Source organism: Mus caroli, unplaced genomic scaffold (genome assembly GCF_978045245.1).
Source record: "Mus caroli unplaced genomic scaffold, Mus_caroli_1 scaffold_20, whole genome shotgun sequence".
Lineage (NCBI taxonomy): Eukaryota > Metazoa > Chordata > Mammalia > Rodentia > Muridae > Mus > Mus caroli.
The window spans coordinates 14,958,617-14,985,984 of record NW_028227275.1 but is presented as its reverse complement, the minus strand read 5'-3'; the positions used below and the strand labels follow the sequence as shown (position 1 = coordinate 14,985,984).

At 55.4% G+C, this 27,368-nt stretch overlaps 3 protein-coding genes across 17 annotated transcripts; 1 reads left to right on the top strand and 2 right to left on the bottom strand.

Annotated features, from left to right (window-relative positions):
* Positions 1–54: 54 nt before the first annotated feature.
* Positions 55–16,211, bottom strand: Psd (pleckstrin and Sec7 domain containing). 7 transcript variants are annotated; one of them, XM_021151347.3, is made up of 19 exons: positions 15,054–15,098; positions 14,435–14,977; positions 14,138–14,193; positions 12,227–12,964; positions 11,865–11,967; positions 11,080–11,434; positions 9,996–10,436; positions 8,711–8,908; positions 8,469–8,549; positions 8,193–8,305; positions 7,603–7,661; positions 7,419–7,508; positions 4,002–4,045; positions 2,588–2,778; positions 2,438–2,508; positions 2,135–2,292; positions 1,613–1,757; positions 1,265–1,408; positions 55–897 (listed from the first exon to the last, which is right to left on the bottom strand). In XM_021151347.3, exons 4-19 carry the CDS (start codon positions 12,878–12,880, stop codon positions 667–669), a joined length of 3,078 nt encoding a protein of 1,025 aa, XP_021007006.1. In that variant the 5' UTR covers positions 12,881–12,964; positions 14,138–14,193; positions 14,435–14,977; positions 15,054–15,098; the 3' UTR covers positions 55–666. The 7 variants fall into 7 exon arrangements, with proteins under 7 accessions (XP_021007006.1, XP_085690147.1, XP_085690150.1 ...); XM_085834021.1 differs by having other exon boundaries at positions 14,868–14,977; XM_085834024.1 differs by lacking the exons at positions 14,435–14,977; positions 15,054–15,098 and adding an exon at positions 16,014–16,211.
* Positions 16,177–18,637, top strand: Fbxl15 (F-box and leucine rich repeat protein 15). The gene is made up of 5 exons (XM_085834026.1): positions 16,177–16,265; positions 16,378–16,501; positions 16,676–16,829; positions 17,100–17,605; positions 18,293–18,637. The coding sequence occupies exons 2-5, from the start codon at positions 16,449–16,451 to the stop codon at positions 18,480–18,482; spliced, it is 903 nt and encodes a 300-aa protein (XP_085690152.1). The 5' UTR covers positions 16,177–16,265; positions 16,378–16,448; the 3' UTR covers positions 18,483–18,637.
* A 93-nt stretch (positions 18,638–18,730) lies between these two features.
* Cuedc2 (CUE domain containing 2) lies at positions 18,731–26,324 on the bottom strand. 9 transcript variants are annotated; one of them, XM_021151723.3, is made up of 10 exons: positions 26,205–26,280; positions 25,948–26,046; positions 20,771–20,854; positions 20,061–20,204; positions 19,905–19,966; positions 19,694–19,821; positions 19,434–19,613; positions 19,238–19,299; positions 19,106–19,166; positions 18,731–19,021 (listed from the first exon to the last, which is right to left on the bottom strand). In XM_021151723.3, the coding sequence occupies exons 3-10, from the start codon at positions 20,842–20,844 to the stop codon at positions 18,875–18,877; spliced, it is 858 nt and encodes a 285-aa protein (XP_021007382.1). In that variant the 5' UTR covers positions 20,845–20,854; positions 25,948–26,046; positions 26,205–26,280; the 3' UTR covers positions 18,731–18,874. The 9 variants fall into 9 exon arrangements, with proteins under 9 accessions (XP_021007382.1, XP_085690154.1, XP_021007383.1 ...); XM_085834028.1 differs by having other exon boundaries at positions 20,771–20,851; XM_021151724.3 differs by having other exon boundaries at positions 25,948–26,055; positions 26,156–26,261.
* Positions 26,325–27,368: the final 1,044 nt, after the last annotated feature.

The following is a 27,368-nucleotide window of genomic DNA, read 5'->3' as shown; positions in this document are numbered from 1 at the left end:
GTGCTGCCCATCCCAGTCCCTGAGCAAGAATAGAGGAGGAGGCCCAGCCAGCAATTCAGAGCAGTTTTAATGAGGGTGGAGGATGTACAAAGGGCAGGGCCCACCAAAGAAGGGAAGCAGGCCGTGCCACCCCAGCCTGTGGATGGGGCCTCAAAGTGGATGCCCTTCCTCTGTCTCTGCAAAGAGAGAGGTGAGCCCTTGGGGAGGAACAGGGGGACCAGCTCAGCCCCAACTCCTGGCCTCTGTCTGAGCCAGGCCCCAGGATGGAGGGGTGTTGCTGGTGTAAGGGTGAGGTGGTCTCAGCAGAAAGCAGAAACTTGATCAGGCCTCCCCCCCACAAAAAAAAAAAAAAGGAAGAAAAAAAAAAAGAAAGAAGGAAAGGAAAGGAAACCCCCATCAAAAATTAGGGGCATGGGCCCCTCCCACCCTTCCTGTACGAAAAAGTGCAAAACATTATCACAAAAAGGGGGTCTCTGAGAGGCCCTCAGCCTAGGCTCTGAGGCCCGGCTCAGCCCTGCCCTGCCCCGGACACCGCGTCCGGCGCGGTCGGGCCCTGGACCAGGAGGCCCTCGTGGCTGGCCCGAGGCTAGCTGAGCTCAGGCAGGACCGTGTATGTCATCATGCAGGTGCCCAGCAGGCACTGCCCCCATCGCTCCTACGCCCTGCTCAGGGCTTTGGCCTTGTACTGCCTGCTCCAGCCCGGGCTTCTGAGCCAGGACGCTGAGCCCGGGGCTGGCTGGTGGGCTTGGGCCGCAGGGAAGGACTGGAGTGAGGCGGAGGGCATCCATCCTCTGTGCTCCCAGCCTGGGCCAGGGCTGCCTCTATGGTGTCCAGCTCCTCGCTGGCTGCCTTCATCTTGACTCGAAGCAGTGCTGCATAGGTGCCGTAGCGGGATTTCTGAGACAGAAGGCCGGAGCAATAAAGACCTGCCCCCCTCCTCTGGCCCTTTCCACCCCACCACCCAGCAAACACATAGATGCTGGGTCCCAGAAGACATTTTTGAGAGGTTACTGGCCCTCTCCAAGCTCTCTGAACCACCTGTAGTGACAGCAGACATTTTTGTAGCTTTTATTAGGGCTGGAGACAGACTACATAACAGACCTGACCCTAGTGGGTATGGAATTTAGCCTCGATCCCCCACAGAGAAAATGAAGACTTAGAGATCTGCCAGTCACCTAGCTGGGTTCCAGGCTTGGCTATCAGACCCTTATCCCTAGCCTGGTCCTGTGTGGGAGATACCAAGGCCCCAGGCAAGGAGGCTCACCTCAAACTCCAGGTAGGCCTCCTTCTGCCGCTGCTCATCCGCCTCCTTGCCTCGGGCCTTCTTTCCCAGATGTGCAGCCCGGTGCTCTCTCAGCTCGCTGGCCATGGCCTTCAGCTTGGCCTCATGGGTCCTCACCTGCTCCTCCTAACAGCCAAGGAGGCCCGGTCAGTGTCACTAGTCTATAGGTCCTTCGTGCAAATTTTATCAAGGGGCTGCCTCCCTCTTGTGACCCACGCAGGGCTCCTGCACAGACGTCTAACCACACATGCAGCCTGGACTATGGCTTACTGCCCCACCCCCTTCCATCCCACTGTCATCCCACAGGGGGACTGAGCCACTTGGAACTACCTGGGAGAGGCGGGTGGCGGCACTGGGCAGCAGAGGACGGCTGAATTTCTTCTGGGAACTAACAGCAGCTGGGAAGGGGGGTGCAGAAAACATGGCAGCCACCACATTGATGCGAGTGATCCAGGACTGCATTTGCTCCAGGCTCCTAGGGAGACAGCACAGGGACCCCAGGTTCCTGTCCAGGAGTGCCAGTCCCGACCTGGAGCCTGGTCTTGGTTGTTGGTTGTTTGTTTTGAGGTAGGATCTCAAGTATGCCAGACTAGGCTCAAACTGGCTATGTTGTCAAAGAAGACCTTGAATTTCTGACTCTTTTGCCTCCACCTCCTAAGTGCTGGAACTATAGGTGTGTACCACCGGGTCTGGCATGTACAGGGAGGGCAGGGGATCGAACCCAGGACCTTCTGCATGCTACCAATCTCTCTACCAAATAAGCTATGTCTCCGGTCCATGGAGTGGGGTCTTACAAGGAGAGAGGAATCCAGGGAGCAGGGTCTGGAATGGGTAAGAAGGAAAAGCACTCACGGAGCCTGGAAGAGGAAGACCCGCCAGTCAGCTGTGCGCAGGTAGAAGACGTGTGGTCTCTTGCTGTAATCGCTGGCGCGGGTGGCCAGGGCGTGGTGGATGCTGATAGCATTCTTCAGCTCTGCCTCGGAAAGAGCCTTCCCAGGCTGATACTCCTCCTATGGGGGTGCCCATCTCGTCCTGCTCCAGTCCTGGCCTGGCCATCTCCAGCTACCTAATCCCCTCTGGCAAGCCAGCCCATTCCTGGCCCCTCCCACTCCTGGCCCCTCCCACTCCTGGCCCCGCCCACTCCTGGCCCCGCACCTTCTGCAGGTAGAGGATCATGCCCTTGAGGATCCCGTGGAAGCTCTTCCAGCCCCGCTTGCCACGAGGTGCTAGGGAGGGAAGGCAGGTCAGGGTGGCCTGAGGAAGGCCCGCTCCCATCCATCCCCCAGTCCCCGCACAGCCACATACTCTTCCTGCAGTCAGGGTCTGCGTGCACCTTTCGCACCAGGGCCCCGTGCTTGTAGACAGCTGCCCCGGGCTCAGGAGTCAGGTCCAGGAAGGGGCTGGAACTGCTGCCACTGCCTCCGCTGACCCGCTTGATGACCTTGGGGTTAGGGTCGGCCAACTCGGACAGAGACCGTCGCAGCTCTTCCTCGTCTCTGCAGATGTGACTGTTTCAGAGAGTGCTGGCCACACTGCCACACAACCCTAGAATGCCTCTTTAGTGACTAGGAGCTGCCAGGGACTCCCTTCAGCCGGAGGCTCTGCCGTCTCAGAGTAGGGCTCCAGAGGCTCCAGGTCTGTGTCCTCCCTGGCATGAGAGCTACGTGGGGTAGGGCCACATCGGGGGGGCCTCCCCTCCCCCCACCGCGTGGATGCCTGCCGTGTCTCTGTTTCTGCACACGCCCAGTCCTCACACTTTTCTCCTGGACAGACACGTGTGACTCAGCTCTGTCCCAACCACACCTAACATCCATCCGGCTCTGCTCGCAGTTGGTTATGTGGAGCCAGAAGCAAGTAGGGAATAGGCTCGTGCCTATAACTCCTCCACTGGAGATGTGACAGCAGGGCAGTCACATCCAAGCCAACCCGTCTTGAGACCCTGTCTCAGAAATCTAAAAGCTAAACGTCCTAGGATGCCCCCCCCATGTGTTCCTTTGTAAATCCTGTGAAGATAGAAAACTCAGTCTCTCTCATTGCCTTGCTCAACAATTTCCAATAAACCATTGCCTCCTACAGGGGACCTATGGGACTTCTTTCCCAACCCTCTCTTTCCAGTCACCCCAGACATGCCTGTGACCTCCTCTTCCACACTAACTCAGTCACAACCTTGTTTCCCCTTAATACCAGCTTCCCCTTATCTCCTACAAGACACTAGACTTCAAGGCTGGCCTCCAGAAAGCCGTTCTTGAACCCCTCCCTCGAAGGGCACTGAGTCTGGCTCAACAGACAGCGGAGACTGTCTACTGGTGTTTAGAAGGACTCTTCCAGCCTGGGGCCCCAAAGACTAAACTGGACCTTTTCCTTCAGACAGAACTCTTCCAACACAATGAGAAAACTTGTTCTGTGGCACTCCAAGGTAACATTGTGTACCCCCCCAGAGTTAATTTGCTCTCTTCTTGGGCTGCCAGGGACTTCCTTTTATGTTTCAAACCCCCGCCCCCCACTGCCTCAGCCCAGCTTGTCATAACAACAGAGCTAGACACAAGACAGACCCCAAGCCTGGGCAGGCATTTCCAAAGAAGGAAATAAGGTAGCCTTGCTGCTTCGTGGGGCCTCCCAGCCCATCAATGTACCCACAGCCCCAGTTCTCCGGCATCCCCCGGCTCCCCCTTCCTCATGCTCCAACCCCAACCCTTAGCCAACAGCCCCCGGCACTCACATGGCCCATTGCAATTTTTCATTCTTGATGGAGCTGTACAAGGCCTGGAGAGAGACAAAGCAGGGGATGCGGATTAAGCCTGTGAGAGGTACTCATGCACACCAGGTTCAGAGCTCAGAGCCCTCCTGCTAACTTGGGAGAGGAAATGGAACTCAAAGAGGGGGACAAAGACAACAATCCCCCACTCTGGAATAAAACACCAAGACCCAGGCCGATTGAAGCTGCCTGACTCGGACCGGTTTCTACAGGGAGAACCAGCAGAGCATGTGTAGGGGCAATCGGCCAGTCAGCACAAGGAACCCTGAGCCACAGCTGGTACATAGTAACTGCCAGGTGCTGTTGCCTGTCATCAAGGGACTCTCCTGCTCAGAGCCTGGTAGGAGAAGTGCAACCCTAAATAGAATCTGAGAGGAAGCCAAAGAAATCCTCCTTCCCCCAACCATGTGTTCTGGCCAGATTCCACAGCATAAACCCACACAGAGCAAATGGGGAAACTGAGGCTCCACGATAGAGTATTCATCCTTTCACCCTCTTTGGCTCCCAACTTGAGGACAGAATGAGCCTTCCCCCAACGCCATCAAGCCAGATGCCAAGGGGCTCAGTGCTCAGCCATTCTTCATACTGCTGGTGTGTCAACAACCAGCGATTGAAACCATAGTTCCAGCTTCCAATTGCTGTCCATCTCAAACCGGGCCCTGAAACGACCACTTTCCCTCTGCAAAGTTGGCCTAGGAACACCTGAGGGCCATGCAGTGACAAAAGAGAGAATGGCCTTTAGGAGTGGTGTATGAGACCCCTGTACTTGGGGATAGCTTAGAATATACCAGCAACTCCAACTGTGGGGGCGCTTCTGCCAGCCTGTCTGTGAGTGGGTGTGTCCCCAGCATGTGCGTGTTTTGCTGTGGGGCCGTGATGCTGCCTGCGCGTGAGTTGGGTGCAGTGGTGACGTCGGCGCCTTCCCGATGCTGGGACACAGCACCCCCTCATCCTCCCAACACACCACAGGCTCCGACTCCTTCTGCCCATAGTCATGCCCAGCCACAAGCTAGGCACTCCATTCCTGCACATCCCGTCTGCAGGTAGGTGCACCCCAAAGCCTCCACGCCACACAACACAAACAAGGCTAATCAACACACAGCTCCCAAACAACTGTGCCTAAGCCAGCAGGGCGCAGACCCCGAACCCTCCTTTCACTTCCCACTGATCCAGCCAGGAGGCTGGAGTAACTGTTAAGGTCTAACCTGCAACACTTGTCTCCAGCCTTCCAGTTCTTCATTTTGCCCTCTGCAACACTGCCTCTGCCTACAACCACACCTTCCTTCCTCTGAAGGTCCTGAACCCTATCACAGAACCCAATATCCTGTTTCCATCCAGAAAACCTTCCGCACCCAGAATACTGTGGTTGGCGAGGCAGGTCCACCTTGGCCCTCCCCCCACAGCCCATACCCATCTCTAGCTGCCCAGGAGTTCCATCCTTGTTGGGCTCTCCAGCCACCTTCATCCTCACCCATGCCCTCCTCGAACGCTCGCTCGCTCGCTCTGCTGCCCTCCGCACCTCCCTCAAGCCGCCCCCTCGCTCGCCGGCCGGCCCGGCGTGGGCCGCGGGCCCCACGCCCTCACCGCCTTTTTCTTCTTGCGGCTCTGCAGGCGGCTGACCACCAGGTCGGTGTAGAGCACCGGCTTGAGACTGCGCGAGCGCTGCGGCCAGCCGTAGCATAGGGTCTCCGCGCCGCGGTGGGTGCGCCCGTAGCGCACGGAGCAGAGCGAGCGCGAACGCAGCCGCCCCGCGCTGCTGTGGATGCTGTTGACGCCGATCATGCTGGCCCGCCCGCCGCGCCGCGGCCCCGGGCCATGCCCCCGCCCGCCCTCGGCCCCGGCCCGCCCGGACGGCCGCGGACGGCTCCCCGACAGCCAGCGCGAGCGCTTGGCCCGAGCCCGCCGGCTCCCACCGACGCACCGAGCGCTCGGCGGCGGCGGCGCCGTGGGCTCCGCAGCTCCGCAGAAGGAGGGGGCGCCGGCGGGAGGGGAGGGCGCGGGCTGGGGCGGGGACGTCGCGCGACGGAGCAGCACGGCGCGAGCCCGGCGCCGTGGGGAGGGCCGGCGGCCAGCGGGGGCGCATGCGTGGGGTCTCGCCAGGGGGCCGAGCTCGCGCTCTCGGGAGGCGGCTGTGGGAGGCGCCCAGAGCACCCTTCAGCTTGTCAGAATTGAGAGCTAAAGGAACCAGTCGGCCTGCTCGCTCCCCTGCTCTCCTCACCCCCACCCCCGTGGCCCTGTCTGAGACTCGCTGGCCGGCCTTCGAACAGTCATGATGACCTCGTCCAACCCTTGGGCAGATCTCTGGGTGTCCAAGCCAAGTCCATATGCCACCGAGGTCAGACATACCAACTTCCAGACGCACTGATTCCCATTCACCCCGAGTTACAGATGTACACCTCAAAAGGTACCATCTACAGCTCATAAACACCCTCTACTGTTAAAGCAGACAGCCCACTGGACGACACAGACCGCACCGCATCACACACAAATGCCCAGACTACACCCAAAGCACAGACACCTCGTCACATAGGTCCCTTGATTCACAGACAAACACACAACACACATAACGAACGAACGCAAACACTCCAGTTCTTTAACACCTCAACTCACAGTGGACGCGCCCACTCACATGCATCCTCAAACTCGGGTGTCCAGTACACCCCAACCTAGGATCTGTCTTGTGTCGTCACATGTATAGAATGGCCCAGAGACCCCCTTCTTTAAGTTAGTCCAGGCCTCCCGAGGTAAAATCCTCTACCATGGGGAGGAGGTAACTGGGAGGCAGGGTCAGAGGGCCCCTCCCTCTGGCACCTGGGTGCAGGACTTGCTTCCAAGGGAGCCACAAGAGCAGTCCCAGCCTTGTGCTCTGGATGCAAAAACCTGGGGGAAACCTTTGTGCCTGCTCTGACCCTCTCTCTACCTTAGGCTCCCTCCTGAGTAGTGCCAGGAGGAGCTTTGTGGCTCTTATACACTAAATTGAAGAGCAATGTTCCCATGCCCACCCCACCACCACGCGCCAGCAGAGACACCTCCCTTCCACCCTCTGTGAACACTGGAAGGGAACCAAAGAGAGCAATTGCAGAGTCCAGGAACGCCTGCTCACATGCTTTCCAGAGCCGGTCCCCCTTTCCTCTCTCTACCTCAGGATTACATGCATGTGCGCATGTGCTGAGAGAGCCTGCCTATGGGGGCTGGGCGAGGGGGCGGTCCCCAAGCTGAGTCACTACAGCCTAGGTTCCTGCAGCCTGAGCTACTCAACAAGTCCCAATTCCAAGCTCTTCCTTTCCTACAAGTCTGCTCCTGAGCAGGTACCCTGTTCTACCCTTCCAGTAACGGCTACCGTCTGAGTTGTCCCGCCCCCGCCCCCCCCCCCGCCCCAACCTTGAGCAGCTCCCTGGGGAAGTCGCCACCATCATTGAGGCCCTCCAGGTTTCCGATGAAGTCCCCACAGGTCATGCGCTTCCCAATGTTCTAAGGGAGGAAAACAGAGGACTGTGAGGCTAACTTCCCAAAGCCTCTAAGTTTCTCGTTTTCTGGCCTCCCACTTGCCATGCCCCCAACTCACGTGGCCATGGAGATCTGTGTTGAGGAGCATGAGGGCACAGGTCAGTGTGTGAGCACCGTCTAGGGGAGAATGGATTGGCAGCTTCAGCCACCCCCAGGGGTTCTTCCCACCGCAGTCATCACCTACCTTCTTTTGCAACCCTTTCTTACTACCCGAACTCCATGAAACCATTCTGTCTTTCCTCCAGCCCATTTCCTCCACAAGGACCTCCCCTCTAATCTCTGGCTCCCCTCCCTGGTTCCCCAAGTTGCTGGGGCAGTTGCTCCCAACCTGTCCCCAACACTCAACATGCTCCATGTACTAAACAAAAGCAAGCTGGTAGACATCACACATATGCAGAGCACAGCCAGTCAGCACTGAAGCCAAGCCTGGTCCAGCACATACATATGGAACAACTTCATACAAACACATCTCCATCTGCCTCTCAAAACACCCTTGACCTAGCAACATGCCTGCTACATGGACAGCTCCACATGCATGTAGCTGAATTTTACACTGGTGCGTGTGCACATGCCTCTTGCACAAAGACGTGCTCCTGTATATGTGTGCCTCTGTGACCAGATGGGACAACCCTGCCCCCGCCTGCTCACCCTCTGAGGACAGGGCTTCAGGATTACACTGGAAATATCGCTGGGAGAAGTGGGCCAGGACGCGCTCCCGTTCCTGGGTCTCGCCCATTAAGGCCAGCTCCTTTAGAAATACCCTAAGGTAGGAGGAAGAGGATGTCATCTTCCACTCGAGATCTCCTTACCAGGAAGTCCTGGTCTCTGAAGGGTGATATCAAGACAACTTAGAAGACACATAGCTGGAACCCTAAATGCCAAGGCTGGCAGGCAGGACTATCCTTTAGAGGGCTCAACACCCACCTGAGAGCTTGGTCCAGAGTCATGCCCGTGAAGACAAAAAACTTCAGATACTCGCCAGCCACCAATTTGCTGAAGTCGTTGCTGTGGGCAGGGCAGATAGGTAGGGGTCACAAGGTCACTTCAGTGGCCTAGAGAGTCTCTGGGCGTGGCCTAGAGACTATGGGCATTAACTGGAGAGGGTGAGGGGCTGCCCCTGGGTGTATTCCTTGACCCTAGCCTCAGTCCCAGCCCAGGGGCATTACTTCTTGCCCAGATGCCGTGCCACATCGGCCTTCCTGAAGCCATCAAGTCGGTATAGCCTCTTGGCTAGGCGCTGTGCAGCCTCCAGATCTGCTTTCTGACCATTGGACAAGGTGTCTGTGCTTCCCAGGGCCAGCCGCTCTGTGCTGTCCAGCTCTGAGTCTGAGTCGGATACCAGTTGACTTAGGGGTGGTTCACTGCTGGGGTAGATCAGTGGCTAAGAGTTGGAGCACAGACCTTGGGAGTTATCTAGACCCTCCCCTTGCTCTACACCCAGAAGCCGGGGAATGGCTAGAGAAACGGGAGAGGTCTTGGTTTTTTGTTTTTGTGTTTTGTTTTGGAAGGGGATAGTGTTCTCTCCACGTCCCACTTTTCTCTATGGAAGTTCTGCTTCAAATCTAACCCATGTCAGTCTTAACTGCTGTGGGAATCCTGGCTGCTCCCCAAAGCTACCAGGGGCCTAAGTTCACTCTTTAATAGAGTCTCCATCTCCACACCTGCCCTCCTCAAGACAGTCTTCTCTCTGCACACACTCCTGGACACAGGCACCCAGGTATAAATGGGGTGCTGGTGAAAAGCAAGGTCAAAGATCTGAGAGCATCCTGCTCCCTTCATTTCCCGCCTTACAGGGAACTCTCCTTGATGCACCCTGCTACCCATAGAGAAGCAGTCTCTGGGGTTACAGTTTGGAGGGGTCAGATTGTACTCATCTTCTTCCTCTTCTTCCTTCCTCACCCCAGCTGCTCTACTCACAAAGCCACCTGTCACCCCAGAGACAGAGGCCGGAAACTCCTGGTTGCTAGGCAACCCTGTCTCCCTGGCCACCCCCCTCCTGTTGCCATGGCTTCCATGACTGGGAGGGTAGCAACATAGGGGAGAGCACAAAGGTTAGGCTATGAAAGGACATTCCTAGAGCAGGGTGAGACACAGCCTCTTGGAAGAGGGTGGAGGGAGGCGGAGGGAGGGGCTGCTGGCTGTAGTTCTAGCTGGGTGGGGGTGAGAGTGTCTGGGAAGGAGAGGGCCCTCCAGGAGAGAGAGAGGATGTTCTCTGGGGATTCTTCCGTCCTGAATCATGGTTTCTCCAGTCACTGGATCTGAGCCCAGGGAGGGAGCTGCAGGGGGCCAATGGCAGGAGGCCTCCAAATGGGAAAACAGACATCTGTTAACCACCCGCTCTTGGTCAGGAATATATAAATGACTTCCTCATTCTGGGGCTCTGTCCCTTAATCAGCAGTTCCTGGGGGTGGTGGCAGGGATTGGGGCAGACCAGTCAAAGAAAATACTCACCTGCCTAGGGGTGCTGCCCCCAGCCCAAAGCTATCCTCAGAGTGGGAGGGACTAGGAAGCTCCTTCCTTGGGGCCAGCGTGGCCCCAGCATCTGACTCTTCCACCTCCCTTCTCTGGGTCCAAGGACCATCAGCAGCAGAGCTGGTGCCAGAATCGGGTTCAAGAGGGGCAAGTGGGGCAGGTGCAGGTGGGTCAGGCCTGGGAGCTGGGGGCTGGGGAGGCATCTCAAAGGTGAAGAAGGGGCTCTGGGTTGGGCCAGGTGAGGCCAATGCCTCCAGGGAGGCAAGGCTACTATAGGAGGTGCCCTTGGCCCGGTGTGACTCCAAGATAGCTTCAAACACACAACTGAAGGAGTCAGGCCCATCTGCTGAGGGGCTGGTCCCAGGCAGGAAGGGTACAGGTGACTTGAGAAGCCCAGAGTGAGGCATGTGGTCCCCTGGCCTGCAGAGGCAGGGAGAATGTCTGATCAGCTCCTCAGAATCAGGCTTTGGCAGGATTTCCTTGAACTCTAGCTGACTGGCACATGGGTGATCACCCTCGTCCCACAGATCCAAAACCTCATGAAGTTCAGTGTTTCTTCAGTGTCCCGGCCCTGCCCATTGGCAGCACCCAGTCCCCTCCCCCCTTCCCAGTAATCTCTCTTTCCCCTCCTCTCCCTGATCCGCTTCCCTCCTGCCATCCCTTTTCTATTTCTGGCAACATCTTAGGAGATGCAGCTCCAAGCTGCAGTGGGGCGTGAGACAGAAAGGAAAAGCCCCCACATTTCCACGTTCTCCTGCCAGGACCCAGGATCCAGCCCATGCTTCCCTGTCCTCAGGCTAGCTCCCATGCCCCCAGTTTGGCCTCTGGCTTTTGGCCCCTGATAATGCAGAACCCTGCCTGGTCCACGTGGCTGCCTGGACTCCCGGCCTTGCCAATGCTACCAATGCCTATACATTACTAATGTTCTCCCAGGCCTCAGGGATCTGTCTGGAATCCCCTTTCCACACTGTCCTGGTCCTCACCGTCTGTCTTCCCCACCCCTGGTCCTTGCTGGGGGCAGTAAAAAAGAGCAAGCCACTTTCACCGAAGTAGTCCCACTCACCGGGCCCCCTCCGAGGCCTCGAACACCTCATCATCCACATCCTCTTCACCGCCTGCCTCATCATCTTCGTTGCCACTGCCCAGACTGGAAGAAGGGCCAGGGCATGGGCTAGGTCGTGAGGCAGGTGGTTGGGCAGTGCCATGGGGGCCCTCAGAGCTGGGCTGACTCTCGATGGCAGAGTCGGCCTCCTCCCGCTCAGCCAGCACCTCATCGATGTCAGTCTCTCGGTAGCACCTCAGGGGCACCTTGTCCAGGTCTGTCTCGGAGTACTTGGCTGCTCGCCCCACAGCCACCCCAGAGCCTTGCTTGGAGCCCACCCCACGTGATGGGAGGACCTGCTCTGGGGGCTTAGCACCTGTATGCACAGATAGCAAGGTCAGGAGGTAAGTCATGTTGGATAGCTTCCCCACGGTCTTACATGGGCTGAAAACTCTTCATCATTTACCACTGTCTATCTGCCACACCCTTTACTTGATCCAAATGCCGGCGGGACTCATCTTAAATCAAGCCCCTATCAAATAACTATGAAGAAACCAGACTATCTTCTAGTCCTAGGAGTAACCCCTGATATCTGGACCTCCCCTCCTCTACTACCCAGCTTCCTCCAGAGACCAGACCAACTCTCACAACACAGATGAAAGACTGGAGCCTGGAGAGACTTTGGCTGACTTAGGAGCCCAGGGAAGTCAAACAGGAGGGAGGTTTGAAGGGATGCCTCTTTGCCAGGCCTCAGCTGCTGTAGAGAAGGTCCTGCCCTCCTCCCCTGGGCTAAGTCCAAGCCTTACCTGAGCTGGGGGGGTCCAAGGAGCCATAGAAGAATTCCCACTTGGCTCGAGCGATTCTCTGGGCATGAGAGGAGACTTCCCGGGGGGAGGACCAGGTGTCCCCCTGAGCCAAAGAGGGAGTGAAAGGCACAGGACCCCAATGAGAGCCAGACAGACAGACACAAGAATATGGAGTTCCAGAAAGAAAACCACAAAGGACAGAGATGAAGGTGCAGGGACACAGTGACAGAGGGCAATAAAAGCTCATTTAGGACATTAAAGGATTTGAGTGACTCTAAGACAAACCTCAGTCCAACAGGGGCTGAGATTTGTCCCTTAGCTGAGGTACTAGGGCCCCAGGCAGCCCAAGGCAGATTTCATACCTGGTTTAGGAATCCGGTGTCTGCAGGTCCTCGGAAGTGCATGGCCAGGTGCTCAGGGGTCCCCCCCAGCCCATTGGGGAGGGAGGAATAAAGCCCATCTGCCCCAATCTGGGGTGGGACCAATGGTCCACGTGAGGGGTCCCTGCTGCCAGGAAGAACAGAGCCTCCTCCACCTGGGAGTGGGTCTGATGTGGATGCCTCTAGCCGCAACTTCCGGTTGCAGCCAGGTCCAAGGGCTGGGGTGGGCCTGGGGGCAGAAATCCCGCCCAGGTCCCAGCTTCGACTCAGGCCTCCAGAAGCAGGTAGGCCATTCAGTGGCCTCACACTGGCCTTCTCCACAAAACGGAAGATGACCACAGAACTCTGTGCCCCTGGTGGAGGCTGCCCAGTGGGTGAAGAGGGTCCCCAGGGTGAGGGAGCTATATGGGGTGAGGGAGGGGCTCGCAGAGGGGTACAAGGTGCTGTCACACGTCCCAGATCCCGGCCTCGAGGACCTGGGCCCACCACTCGTCGTATAAGGGATCCTGTGCTGCCATACATGCTGGCTGGGGGACTTTGGGGCACTGGGCCTTCGGGGAGCCAGCGACGAGGACATCGTGGTGGGGAGATGGCACAGTCGCCTTCTGAGCAGAAGCGCATGGCACCCTGGGCCATGCTGGAGCCGGGGGGTCAGGCTGGGGGGGCAGGGATGGCGAGGCCAGGCAGGGAGTAAGGGGGCTGCATGCTCTTCAGACAGGCCTGCAAGAGAGGAAGGGGAGCGTGGGTGGAGTGCTTTGGAGTCAGACAGGCGGGGCAGCAGAGACAGAGATGGGAAGGTGGGTTGGGCCATCTAAGGTCCAGAGACCTATCCTGGGAATGTGGGATCAGCCATCCTAATTCCAGGGGACTCCTGCTTTGGAAAGTTTCCAGGGGCTCCTCTCCTTCTGTCTGGGAGCCCTGAGCGTCACTTTATGATGAAAGAGCAAGCTAATTCAGCTCATGGAGTTGGGTTCTGGGGCAGCCGGGAACTCTCTCTTGGGTAGAGGCCAGAATCTTATCTTCTGGATGATAGAGGCCATGGGTCCTCTACAGTTACACTTATGGGGGACCCTCACTTAGAATAGGAGAAACCATGCTTCTTTGAAGGAGAGGGAAAAAAAAAGGGGGTTGCATGGGGATGGTGGAGTGTTGAGAGGGAAGAGGAGAGAAGGAAGGGTCTGAAGAGGCCTTAACATCGGTCCATAGATTGCTGAGTGGGAAAGAGATATTCTATTCTCCATACCAGTACATGCATGCACACACACACACACACACACACACCCATGTATAAACACACACAAGAATTCATATGCATACATGCAGAAGGACAAAGTATCAGTACAGTTAACACATTCATAGGCAACACCCTCCAGTACACTCGCAGTACTGCTCATAGACACACCCTCATACAATCACAGTCATAACAAATATGTGTATGATGGAAAAGCACATGCTTATCTTACACACACACACACACACACACACACAGAGGGATCACCAAATAAGAGCACACAAAGAGGTTCCCAAAATTCAGGCTCTCGTTCTCTGATGCACACAGAAACAGGTGTATCAGAGACCTCCTCGTCACAATCATAAACACAAATGCATATTTGCACACAGAATCAGAGACACACATTCTCTCCTCCCCACACCAGTAACCAAGTCTGGATGGGTGAGGGGGCTGCACCACATCCCTCTCCCCCAACTCCAGGGATATGAAATATCTTGCCCAGCCCAGAAGAGACCATAAAGGAAAACCGGGCCTCTGATGGCAAAGCAGCAGCGTAGAGAAAGCTGTCAGAAGCAGCACCCCGGCCAGACAGGTTCTTAAAGCTCAACAGGAGCCTGGACCTCCCCTGTGAAGGCCCTCCTCCAAGGCACCCCAGTACTCACCGCTGCTCGTCAGGAGCTGGAATCGAAGAGAGGCAGAGAGGCTGGGCCCCGCTCAGCTGTAAAAGCAGCAAGGCTCCCGCTTGCTCCAGGCCCGCCCGCCCGCCCGCCTCTCAGTCCCTCCTCCACCCCTCCCCACTCTCTGCAAGCAACGCTAATCCCCCACACACACCTCCCTCCATTCCCAGGGCCCTAAGTCCCAAAGAATGTCACCACCTAGTCACTACCTAAGATTCACACCAGAGGAAAGGGAGAATGAGGAAAACCCCATTCTGTTCCCTAAACCCTCATATGCCCCACCCCACTCGTGTTCAGTTCTCTCTCGTCCATCATCTGAACCACACGTAGGGTCCAGATGCATACGCCTGTCCTGCTCCAGACCCCACGCGTGTCCCTAGGAGGTTGCCACATGACCTGTTACATGCCACACGCGCTCCCGCCCCCACAAGCACGCGGCCACGCAAAGCACACGGTACGGAGTAGATCGGACCCGCCCCCTAAAACCAGAAGACCCAACTATGGAAGGGACATTAAGCGAATGCAGTCTTAAACACTTTGGGTCTGAACCTCAGACCCAGGAGTCCTGTCCTGAACCCCAACCCGGAGTGCAGAGGAAGGATAAATCAGACTCCAGGAAGAACTTCCTTGCTGCCTAGGTTAATCGTCCCGCCTTTTCAGGGGCGAGAGTTCAGAAGGGATGACCCCGAGACTGGGACAAGAAGCACAGGCAAACCTTGTGCCCTTGGCCAGGGTGGAAAAGGGTCTGGCTCTTTTAGGAAAACACCACACGAGTTACTATGGTAACTATTCTCCTTTGGAAGGCCAAGACCGGCAAGTTATGACCTGGGAAGGAAGAGAGGGTCGATTCGGGTGGCCAGAGGGTGCGAGGACGTTCGAAGCGGGGGTGCGCGGGGCTCACCGCGGGGAGGGGTGGCGCGAGTTCCGCGAGGTGCTGAAGGGGACAGCGCCAGATTTGTCGTAATGCGCAAGCGCAGAGGCGCGAACAAAGGGGGGGGGTGGAGGCGCGCGCCCGGAGGTGGTGCGCGCCCACATCAATCTTGCAGAGATCCTTCCAGGCTACCCCTTCCCAAAGTAGACTGAGACGAGGAAGCAATCCCCTCACCCACCTTCACCCTCTTCTGCCTTTCCGGTGCTGGTTGGCTTCTCTCTTTATGCTACATTTAGTAATGAGGTAGTGTAGAAGGAATTCTGGGAAAACCAGGATTTCTGGGCTCTTTATCCTTGCTTCGTTTGATCCTGGTTAGGGAGCTTTCTCCCCAGAGCCTCGATTTGCCTGTCTTTAAAATGGACGGTCCTTCCTACCTTTGCTGATGTACCCAAACTCCTGATGAGATAAGGGATGGGAAGCAGTTTTCGTTACGAAGCGGCTGAAATGTTTGCACAAGGGCACGCAACCATGTAGATAGGATGCAGCGGTCTTACAGTCTTTCGCATGCCCCACACCCACCTCAGATGTTGGAGGAAAATATTATGCCAGGGGTTCCCCAGAGAGGGACTTGGGCTTAGTATCTGGGGGCACAATGAAAGGGGAGCCTAATGATTGAGCTTTGGGAAGACAATGTCCCTACAATTAATCCAGGGCCAGTCAAGAAGCAATACGGCTAATGGGCTGCGCTAAGCAGGCATTCCTCTCGGACTCTGGACCGCTGGAAAGCAGACCTGGCTGGTCCTATATAGCCCTTTCTCCTTAGGCAAAGAGCTGGACTACGCTGCCCTGAAGTGGAAAGAGATGGATGTCATGATTGTGCACTTCACAAGAAATGGCAGGTTTAAACAAGTGTGCTTGAGAGTAAAAGCCCTAGCGTCGCCCATTTAATCCAGTCTTTTGGCAATTGCTTATTGAGCACCTAGTACATACCAGCTAGTTATAGTCTGGGCAGTCTCTCCCCCTTTTCTTTTTCCAAAGTCGCTTAAAGGCGACCAGAGGACAGAAGGAGGCACTGGGTAACCTAGGAGTCCTGGCTCCGCCCCTTCTGCCTTTGGCCTTGTCTGCTCCTCCCATCACCACTCAGAGGCGGCTACTGGCCCGCAACGGAGACCGAAAGCAGTCTTCGCTCGCCGCTACTCCAGCCTCGGGCTTCAAGCCCTGTAGCTGAGAAGACATCTAATGGTACATCACTGGTCCGTTCTGCCTCAGTTTCGGGATCCATCCGAAAAGCTTCCCGACAAGGATTCTCAGTGAGACCGCACTCGATTAAATCGGTCTGTCTCTTCCGACCAAGGAGGCGGGCTCGCCGCAGCCGCTTCAAGGCCAAAGCGAGTGGAGCATACTGCGCACGCGCAGTAGACAGCGATGGAGCCACCAATGGAGCAGTCCGGAGGGGAGCAAGAACCAGGAGGTGTCAGGTACCGAGCACTGGAGGGGCCTAGGGAGGGAAAAAAAAAAAAAAGAGACCCGCGGGAGGGCAGCCGAGTCTGGGCCGGACGCGGATCCCTCTTGCCAGCCGGGACTCTCGGGTATAACAGAAGGACTCGCACGTAACAGCGGCCCGGGGACGTCAACGCCGCTTTTCCCCTCAGGCTCCTGGACCTGCCCTGGGAAGACGTGCTGCTTCCGCACGTCCTGAACTGGGTCCCGCTGCGCCAGCTGCTCCGGCTGCAGCGCGTCAGTCGCGCCTTCCGGGCGCTCGTTCAGCTGCACTTGGCGAGGCTGCGCCGCTTCGACGCCGCTCAGGTGAGCCGGGGCCCGGAGCCCCGCCCACGCCCCGCCCCACGCCCCGCCCCCGCGTGGGTACCACCGTCGCCCCGCCTCCAGGCCAGCCCCTGCTGCGCGGTAAACCCTTCCTGACCCCGGGTGTGCCGTGGAGAGTTCCAGAGGGCAGCGGCTCGGAGGGAGCTCGGTGTCCCTCCTGGGAGGGCAGGGGGCAAAGTCCCGAAGTTAGGCGGCTGCCAGGCAGTGGCCCGCCCCGGGGACAGACTGAGTCTCCGTGCCTCCCGCCCGTAGGTGGGTCCACAGATTCCACGGGCGGCTCTAGCTCGGCTACTGCGGGATGCTGAGGGGCTGCAGGAGCTGGCGCTGGCTCCGTGTCACGAATGGCTGTCAGACGAGGACCTGGTGCCGGTGCTGGCACGGAATCCACAGCTCCGGAGCGTAGCGCTGGCCGGCTGCGGCCAACTGAGTCGCCGAGCGCTCGGGGCGCTGGCTGAGGGCTGCCCGCGTCTGCAGCGCCTTTCCCTCGCTCACTGTGACTGGGTGGACGGGCTGGCACTGCGTGGCCTCGCTGACCGCTGCCCGGCTCTGGAGGAGCTAGACCTCACCGCCTGTCGTCAACTCAAGGACGAGGCCATCGTGTACCTGGCGCAGAGACGCGGCGCGGGCCTCCGCAGCCTCTCATTAGCAGTCAACGCCAATGTTGGGGACACTGCGGTCCAAGAGTTGGCTCGAAACTGCCCGCAACTCGAGCACCTAGACCTCACCGGCTGCCTTCGGGTCGGAAGCGACGGTGTCAGGTGCCTGGGCATGGGGGCGGTACTGTAGGAAGTGGGCAATCACTTTGGGGATAGGGAGGTGGGTTGTACTTGTCAAAGACCCATTAGAAAGACCTCTGGCATTTTTTAGGCTAGAAAGTGTACAATTAAAAACAAAACAAAACCAAAAACCAAAACCAAAACCAAAAAAAGCAACAACAACAAAAATCAGACTTGGGAGTCAAGATTGACACACTGAGAGATGTCACATAAAGTTGATTTCTGGCATTTCTGCAACAAGGTGGGTAATCTAGAAACACTGGAAGGAACAATGGATTGGTACTCTCTAAGAACCAGAAACCCCAGCCAGGCAGTGGTGGCACATGCCTGTAATCCCAGAACTTGGGAGGCAGAGGCAGGTGGATTTCTGAGTTCGAGGCCAGTCTGATCTACAGAGTGAGTTCCAGGACAGCCAGGGCTATACAGAGAAACCCTGTCTCGAAAAACCAAAAAAAAAAAAAAAAAAAAAAAAAAAAAAAAGAACCAGAAACCCCAAATGAGCTTGGAGTCTGTAATTCCTTCCTGGCCCCTTTCCTTAGGTACAGTAAAAAAGAGCAGACCCTGAGCTGCAGGGAAAGCTAGAACTTGCTGGAGCCAGCTGCAGGTTTAGAGGGCTGGCCCTCCAGACCATGAGACTCAGCACCTAGCATCACCCTACTCCTCCCTTAGGACACTGGCGGAGTACTGCCCAGCGCTGCGCTCTCTGCGGGTGCGGCACTGCCACCATGTGGCCGAACCGAGCCTGAGCCGCTTGCGGAAGCGTGGTGTGGACATCGACGTGGAACCACCCCTGCACCAGGCCCTGGTGCTACTCCAGGACATGGCAGGCTTCGCACCCTTTGTCAACCTACAGGTCTGACTGACTTTCCTTGGGGTGGGAGCACAGCTGGACTGTGTAGCCCGGGCTTGACGCTGAGCCATAGGGAAACTGAACTGTGGGGGCCTGTGGTTGAGAGGCCTGTGAGATGCCCTGTCCCACCCTGGAATTTCAAATAAAGAGCTTTTTACCCCTTCTTTTGTGGTACATAGGGGACGGGAACCTGGGAACTGGTCAGAGAGACAGGTTTTTTTTCCTGGGGGCAGAAATGAGCAGAATGAGCATATACCTTCCTTGGACCACTTTTACTGTGCTCTTGAAGGAAGCCCCAAGAATAGAACACTAGAGCAAGGGCCTCGAGAAGGGACAGGGTGGATGGGAGGGTGTCTGCATCCCTCTGGGATCAGCAGTGCTCGGCAGGGTCCGGCACTGTCTCAGTGGAAGCGGTACTTTCTGGCCGGCTTGAGGTTGATGTATGTGGCCTTCATCTCCTCGGCCTCAGGGTTCCGGACATCTTTGAATCGCTCTCCCTTGGTGCTCACTACTTGGTTGTCGATGTATCGGATCAGCTTCTTGGGGGCCTGTCAGGCAATCAGGCAATGAATGACGAAAACCAGGGCTTAGCACGGCTCATTCTATACCCCCCAGCTGCAGACCCCTCTTACCTCCTTGGGAGCCATAGGTCGGTGAGTCTTCTGGTCCTCCGCCCTGTCTACCATCATGTACCTGCCAAACGGACTGGGTGAAGCTCCAGCCACCTGGAAGACCCTCCAAGTCCCCGCCCAGCCCAGACTTACTTCTGAAGGATGAAAGACTTCAAGTCATCCTTTTGGGGGCCTCTGAGACGCCTGGGCAAGTCCTGCAGAGACAGGAGACCTATGCTAGGCCCAGTGGTAACAACAGGGGCAGAGATGAACACAGGCAGGCTGTGCACTTAACAAGAAGGCCTAATGGAACTGAGGTTACTGGGGCAGGGGGACTGAGAGAGGATACCTGACTTGGGCCGTCCCAGCCTGGAGGTCCCTCTTCCTTGCCCTCTACCAGCATGTGCACAGCTTCCTCCAAGTCCCCCCGAGCTTTGGCCAGCACCCACTGGGCCTGCTCCATAGAGCAGGTAGGGAAGACCTCCAGGAGCACATCGACTCCTGGCAGTTCTTCCTCTGCCGCAGCTGCCTGTGGGCACAAAGGCCAACAGTTGGTTCCGCTTCTTCCCTTCCCACCCCGAGGCCCTTTGTGGACCCATCTCGCAGTACCTCATCTAGGGTGTTCCCAGGAGCAGCGGGAGGCCTGCTCTTTTCTTCGAGCTTTTCAGGTTGCCTCGGGGTCTCTGGAAAAATGGGCACCTGACCTTGGACACAGGAGCTCTGTGGGTGCAGGTTCTCTTCAAGAGGCAGAGAGGGTATCGGATTTGGCAGGGCTGGGGTGGGGATGTGAATCCTCCAAATACCAGGTCCCCAAACTCACCTTTGTTTCTAGCATCGCTCAGCTGCACTGAGAGCTTCTGCATCATATCTCCTATTATACCTCTGAAAGGGCAGAGAAAGTGGTGAGGGGGACCACTCTGCCCCAACCCCAGCCAGCCAGGCCCGCCCCCTCCTTTTTGCCCTACCCAAGCCTTACCTGGGGATGTGGGCAAAGCCAGGCACATAAGCCTCCATCATTTCAGTGAAGGCCTCCATATCAAAGTTCTCCTCTGATGGCCCTGAGGGGCCCAGGTCCTCCAGGACCCCAAGCACATAGGAGAAGATGACTTCATCCAAGCCACTGTAGGAAAAAGCAAGTTCACAGGGCAGGACACTGGATGTGTGCAGCAGCCCGATCCAGTCTAAGACCTCACTCCTCAGTTTCATGGGGAGGGGGGGAGGGGCTGAGTCAGCTCAGTCCTTGAGGCCCGCTTCCTCCCAAGTCCTTCAGCTTAGTCCTCCATCAGTGCAGTGTAGGTGATAGACACAATATGAGCGATAAGACCATCTAAGCAAATACAAATGAACTCTCCAGGGCTGGAGAGATGGCTCAGGAGTTAAGAGCGCTGACTGTTCTTCAGAGGATCCAAGTTTAATTCCAGCACCCATGTGAAGTGGCTGCCTACACTGCCAGCTCTAGGGTGTCCGACACCCTCTTCTGTCCTCCATGGGCACCTACGTGCACACGTGCGTGCACTCACACTCACACACACACACCGTGGTTAAGAGTGCTCGCTGTTCTTGCAGGGGACTGGGACTCAGTTCCCACCTCAGAACGGGGCTGAATAGTTTCTAATAACCTTTTCATTGGCTAGCGCCCACAGTATTGTCTGGCAGCCGCCTCTCTGAACCTGGCCTGTCCCTTACCTGAGGTCTGCCTCTGGCAGGTGTGTCTGAACGAAGGCGAGGAGGGCTGAGCCGACGATCCTCTCCAACTCCATGCTGGGTCTTCTGAAGATACACAAGACAGAGTTGCCAAGTCTCTGGCCTGCCTCCACCCACTAGGCCACAGGGCGGCAGCCCCTGCTATCCCTTCTGAGGCTGAACCAGCTGTTGATGTTTGTTGCCCTCCCAGCTCCTGCGAACAGAGCCACTCCCGTGGCCACCCAGTTCTACCTCCTTCAGCCCCAGACAGGGTCCAGCACTGTCTGTAGAAAGCTTCCAAAGGGAGTTGAACCTCCCCCCCACCCCGCCCCCGTCTCCTGTGGGGAGAAGCTGAGGTCTTGGGGGTCACATGCTTCTGGCTAAGGAATCTCCTTGCTGAAGGGGCTACTTGGCCCCCAACTCCAATCACAAAAGGCTCCATTGTCCAGCCCCTTAAAGAAGGAGGTCTCAGGACCCAGCGCAGCCCTTCCCCCGTCCACGATAGGCCACCCACTCTTTGCACAAAGGGACTTCTTTTTTTGCTCCGGAGCTTATGTAAAGGAGAATCCAACATGGATTCTCTCCTCTTGCCAAATCTCTGCCTTTGCAACAGTCTGGGCCATGACAGACCTTTGTCATCTTCCAGTCTATAGAGTACCACACAGTCTGGTCCTTGCCCACTTCAATCTCACACTCCTGGCCAAGCGTGGTGGTGCACACCTTTAATCCCAGCACTCGGGAGGCAGAGGCAGGCGGATTTCTGAGTTCGAGGCCAGCCTGATCTGCAGAGTGAGTTCCAGGACAGCCAGGGCTATACAGAGAAACCCTGTCTCGAAAAAAAAACAAAAACAAAAACCAAAAAACAAAAAAACAAAAAAAAAACAAAAACCAAAACCAAAACACCAATCTCCCATTCCCTCCTCACTCGAACTATCCCGTGCCCTTGCTGTAGTTCCTTGCACTAACTAGGTATCTTATTCATTGGTGGGTCCTAGCGCCCACGAAAATGTCTGCATTTAGCAAGCACTAGGTAAATACTTGCTGGCTTAATTCATCTCCATGCTTTTTAAAAAAGATTTGTTTATTTTAAAGATTTATTTATTTTTATATATGTGAGTACACTGTCACTGTCTTCAGATGCACCAGAAGAGGGCATCAGATCCCATTACAGGTGGTTGTGAGCCTCCATGTGGTTGCTGGGATTTGAACTCCAGACCCCCTGGAAAAGCAGTCAGTGCTGTTAACTGATGAGACATTTCTCCAGCCCCAAGATTTATTATTTTTCTTTTCTGTGTATGAGTGTCTGCCTGAGTGTATATATGGGCACAAGGGTATATGCCTGGTGCTCACGGAGGTCAGAAGAGGGCACCTGATCCGTTAGAACTGGAGTTTCAAGAAGTTTGGAGCCACCATGTGGGTGGTGGGAACTGCACCTGCGTCCTTTGCAAAAGCAGCCAGTGCTCTTAACTGCCAAGCCAGTTCTCAGGCCCCCATCTCCATGCCTTTGACTCCTCCAAACTCTGTATGGGAGGGAGCCAGGGATGCACAGATGGTAGGAATGGCTCAAGACTCAGAACCAAATGTCAGCCAGTCCTCTCATGTGGAAAGTTCTAGTGTTGCCTCGGAATCCACCTACCCCAAACTTATCTCCACAGGTCCACTTCCCCTGGCAAACACACGCTACCACACATGAACTTGGGGGTACCCTGGAGCTTGCCCTTCCTCACCCCTCCCAGGACCCAAATGATCAAACCAAGTCCTACTGTCTACACTCTCTTCTCCCTCCTGCTAACTTTGCCCTCAGTACAGCTTCTCCTCCTCCATCTCAGCTAGCATTTCTCGGGCTAAGGTTACTAGTTATTTTTCAGGTTTTGGTCCACTGAAGTTGAACCATATAACTCCCCCATTTTGTTTCGAATAGTTTTGTTCAACATTTGCCCTTTCAGCAACACCACCTAGGTCTCCTAAGATCACAGCCCCTGATGCCCTCCCCCTCGGCAGGGATTTCTTCCCTGGCTTCCCTGCTTTTGTCCCCTTCTCTGCTGCCCTCTGACGCAAGCCCATTACCCTCCTTCCCCTGCCGCTTTCTTTCTCTCAGCAGTGGCTCATCTGGGCCCATCCTATACACAACTGTATGCCACCAACTCTGGTGCAGTTTGTGACCTACTCGTCCCTACACTTCACTGACACCACTATTTGGAGGGCTTACAGGCATCTCACACTTTGCATGTCCCAAAGGGACATCCTCTCTTACTAATCCCCCAGGTCCTCCCTAAATGCAGATGCAGACACAGAGCTATTCCAGCTTCAAGGCTAGGAAGTAACCGTGACACCACCCTACCCTTGCTTCCCACCAACCAATTAGTTACCAAATCCTGACTATTTAGCACATCTACTTTGTATGTGTGTAGAGTGTAGTCTAGTGTGGTGTGGTGAGGTATGGTGTATGGTGTGGGAGCGTGGGTGACTTGCTAATGGGGCATACGTACATGGAGGCCAGAGGGTGACAACAGTTTGTCTGATTTAACCATTTCCCTATCTTTTTTGTTTGTTTAAGACAAGGCCTCTCTATTTAGTACTGGCTGTCCTGGAACTCTCTATGCAGACCAGAATGGTCTTGAACTCAAGAGATCCTCCTGCCTCTGCCTCCCAAATGTTGTGATTAAAGACATGAGCCTTGGTTTTTTGGCTTTTTGTTTTGTTTTTGTTTTTTTGTTTTTTTTTTTTGAGACAGAATCTCTTGTTTGTTTGTTTTTGTCTTTTTTTGTTTGTTTGTTTGTTTGTTTTGAGACAGGGTTTCTCTGTAATAGCCCTGGCTGTCCTGGAACTCACTTTGAAGACCAGGCTGGCCTCGAACTCAGCCACCACGCCCAGCCCTGTCTTGTTTTTTGAGATAAGAGTTTCTCTGTGTAACTCTGGCTGTCCTGGAACTCAGACCTCTGACTCTGCCTCCCAAGTGCTGGGAATAAAGGCGTGCGTGTATACTCAACATCCTTGGGAACTCAAAAATCAATGACTCCCATCTGCATAGATGACGGGTGAAGCCCACCGAGTGTAACGAGTTTAGCGGAGCAGCGAGTCACCTGAGTGAACTGCCCTGTTAGATCCAAGTTCAGGGGATGTAGCTCAGCAGTGAAATGCCTGCATGTGTGAGGCCCTCAGCTGGGTCCCCAGCAACTCTCCAGTGTCAAGTCAGGGTTAACTCTGAGGATGAGGGGTATCCAGATTCCCACAGAATCTGATCCCCTCAGCGATGTAGCTGTGACAGAACAAGTCACTTTGGGAGGGAGGACTGAGTAACTCCCATCTCCCAAGGAGATGACCACCCTCTGCCCTTAGCCATGGACCTCTGTGCAGGGGCAGAACACCTTAGCCCAGGCATTCTAACCCCAACATGCAACTCCCCTGAAAAGGTAGCCTCCTCCAGAGACCTACCCGACCTTCACACCCTGGCTGTTGACAGTGGCCTGTAAACCCCTGCAGGGAAAAAGAAACTTGGCTGCCTATAAAATGTGCCCAGATTCTGGGGAAGATTTTTCAGGGATATATGTGATGTCTCCAGACTAACCAAAGGATAGGGGCTGCCAAGTTGTTGCTGGGGATCGCCTCACTATCTTCAAAGGAAAAGCCTCCTTCCTGCAAGGTTCTATGGCTGGCTTTTCTGCTAAGGGGGCATCGTCACCTCTCCTCTTGGTCCTGGGCTGATCAAACATGGCCCAGATTCTAACATTTGCCACATCTCTCTTCCCATCCTTCTCTACCCTCCCAGATTCCCCGACATGTCCTTCCTGCTTGAGAGCACCTCCTAATAGTTTTCTCCCCTGAGCTGGGGAAGACTTGAACTACTAAATTGGCTTCCAGAGTCAATCTGAGTCCTTGGTTTTTGGTCTGGAGAAAAAAAAAAAAAATCAGGATTTCCATGGGACTTTTCAAATTCCAGATAATAGCCCGTAGAATCCCATTACTTCTTGAGAGCCCCAATGAGAGATCGCTGTTTGGTGGTACCCATGAAATGTGACAACCATTGTATCATGAATCCTGCTAAAATACCTCTGATGGGGGCTGGAGAGCCAGATCAACAGTTAAGAGCACTTGTTCCTGCCTTAGACCTAAGTTGGATCCCCAGCACTCACAACTACCCAGAACTCCAGTCCCTGGGGATACAACATTCTCTTTGAGCTCAAGGGTACCAGGCATGCATGTGGTACACAGACATACATGCAAGCAAAAGAATAATACACATACATATAATTTGATTAAATAAATCTAAAAACATTAGGGAAAACATCTCCGATGATGGCAAAAAGCAGCGTCTACTGACTGCATATAAAGCATTTCATTAACTTTTCTTAGTCCCCATAGCCGCTTAAACCGTGGCTAATTCTATGACGCCTGTTACCTGAAAGGAAATGAAGGCCCTGAAATTTTGAGAAACTCCCCTCAGGTCACAGGGTAGGTTAATCGCAGAGTCCCAAGGAGAAAGTCTTTGTTAACTAATGCGCCACCTCTCACCATGCCAGTGGTGTGGCCTCTCCTGCCTGGCCATCAGCCTTGCCTACAGCAGAGTCTTTGTGTGTCCGTCCCATCTCAGAATATCTTTCAAACATCGTTCAAAACATCTTTCCCTCTGCCTCTACAAACACGACTCCTCACGAGTCACTTCCTTCTCTACAGCCAACTAACTCAGCTACCCCCATCCTCACTGGCCCGAGATGGCTTGCGAGCCTCCCAAAGGATTAGGTACCTGCCTGCACCCTTCAGACACACTATTAGGGGATGCGGGGCTAGAGGGATCTTCTGGGCAACTACGTAGTGTCATGGTACTCCCTTGGAGTGGAGAGGCACTAAGTAGCAATTGAGAGCAGGCCATGTGGATGGAGAATTCCTGGGAAGCAATGTGGGAAGGAGCAAGCCCTGGGGAGCTAAGGGGTCCTTAGCCCAGAGGTCTCCACTACTTCCGTGCTCTTTAATAAAGATACACGAAGCGTGACGAAGACCCTAGCAAATACTATTTCACCCTGATTCCCATGTCAGGTCTCAGAGGTACCATGGACACTGTGGGGAACACGGGATCCCACCATCCAAAGTCAGGCAGGTGCACAAACCCCAACCCCGGGAGGTGAAGCACAGGAAGTGGGATCCCTTGATGGCCGACCCTTGAAGCAAGAGCTTTTTACTACCGTTAGCAGGGCACTCATAAGCCTCCAGAAGAGCTGGCCTGAGGACACAGGGATGCAGCAGCCGCCTCGGGAGAGGGTGAGTCACATGACGAGATAGGCCTGAACGAGCTAGACGTTCCTCCATAGAGGAACACGGAGACAATTAGAGAAAGGGGTCCAGCCGACACCCCCCCGGGGGGTACCGTAAGGGAACGCCAGGAGGGGGTACCCTGTGTCAATGCTCTCTGCGACTCTCCTAAGGCTGGAGGGGAAATCACCTGCTCCGTCAGGCGCCGCCAGCAACTTGTCCCGCGCGGTGCAGTTCTTATCACCCCCCCTAGCCCCACCAACGAGATCAAAGGCGGGGCCCAGAGCAGTTCCCTTCTGGAGGACGCCGTGGTGGCCATTTTTGAGAAGGGCGCTTTGCCCATACAAGGGCGGGGCTTCTTTCCTCATTTTTCAAATGTCCTTGCATTTTGGATCCGCTCCTCCGGCGGCCATCTTTGTTTTGGGTAGAGAGGCATGACTGATTTGTACCCTTTTTGTCCGCTAGAGGTCCCAAGCCTTTCGGCGTTTATTCCTGAAAGATCCCAGGATATCCCTGCCCGCCTTATTTCCTCTCCCCCAGGACCCCAACCTGGAAATCTTACAGATATCCCTTTCCTCTTCCTTGTCTTTCCGGTCCTTCCTCAATCTGTGTGGCTCACCGACTGGATGTGGTGTCTTCTATTGCAAGATCTAACGATCATATTCCAGCATGTTTTCAATCTGGCTTCAAGCCCTGTGACTGTCAGCCCTTGGGGTCTGACTTCCAGGACCTTATGGGTCCCCTTTGTCCCTTATTGGTGTCTTCTCGAGATTAAGGTGGCTTCCAGGGTCTTTGGAAGGTGATGGAACATTAAATACTTGAAGTGAGGATAGAACTGAACCCGGGTCCAAGACAGCCTGCAGTCCCTCTCGAACCCCAGTGCCCTCCCTCTTGCCTGTACTGGCAGAGCTAATAATCTAGAAGAGACAGGGCAGCTACCCACCAGGACCCAGTAAGTAACGCCTCAACTTCTGCTTTCTCTTCCTGCTACCTCAGCTTCCTCAGACTGCCAATGGGGAAGCCCACAGGCATGCCTTCTTTTGAACTAAAATGGGTGCCAAGAATCGCCTTCCATAGGCCACCAGCCCACCCCAGTCTGTAAGGAGGAGCCTCGGTTCTACTCCAGGGACCCAGGAGCTGTTACTGCCAGCTTCTAGAAACTCAGTCACAGGGGGAAAGTACCCCCAACCCCTAGGGACTGAAACAGTTTCAAGCTATGAAGAGAGGAGATTTCTGCTCTCTCTTCCCCTGTGTCCCTTGCCACGGCCTCCCTCCTCCCCAACAGGGTGGGTGGCTACTGAGAAGGAGAAAGAAGGAGGAGAGGGAGGCACAGGCTTGGCTTGGCCCATAAAAG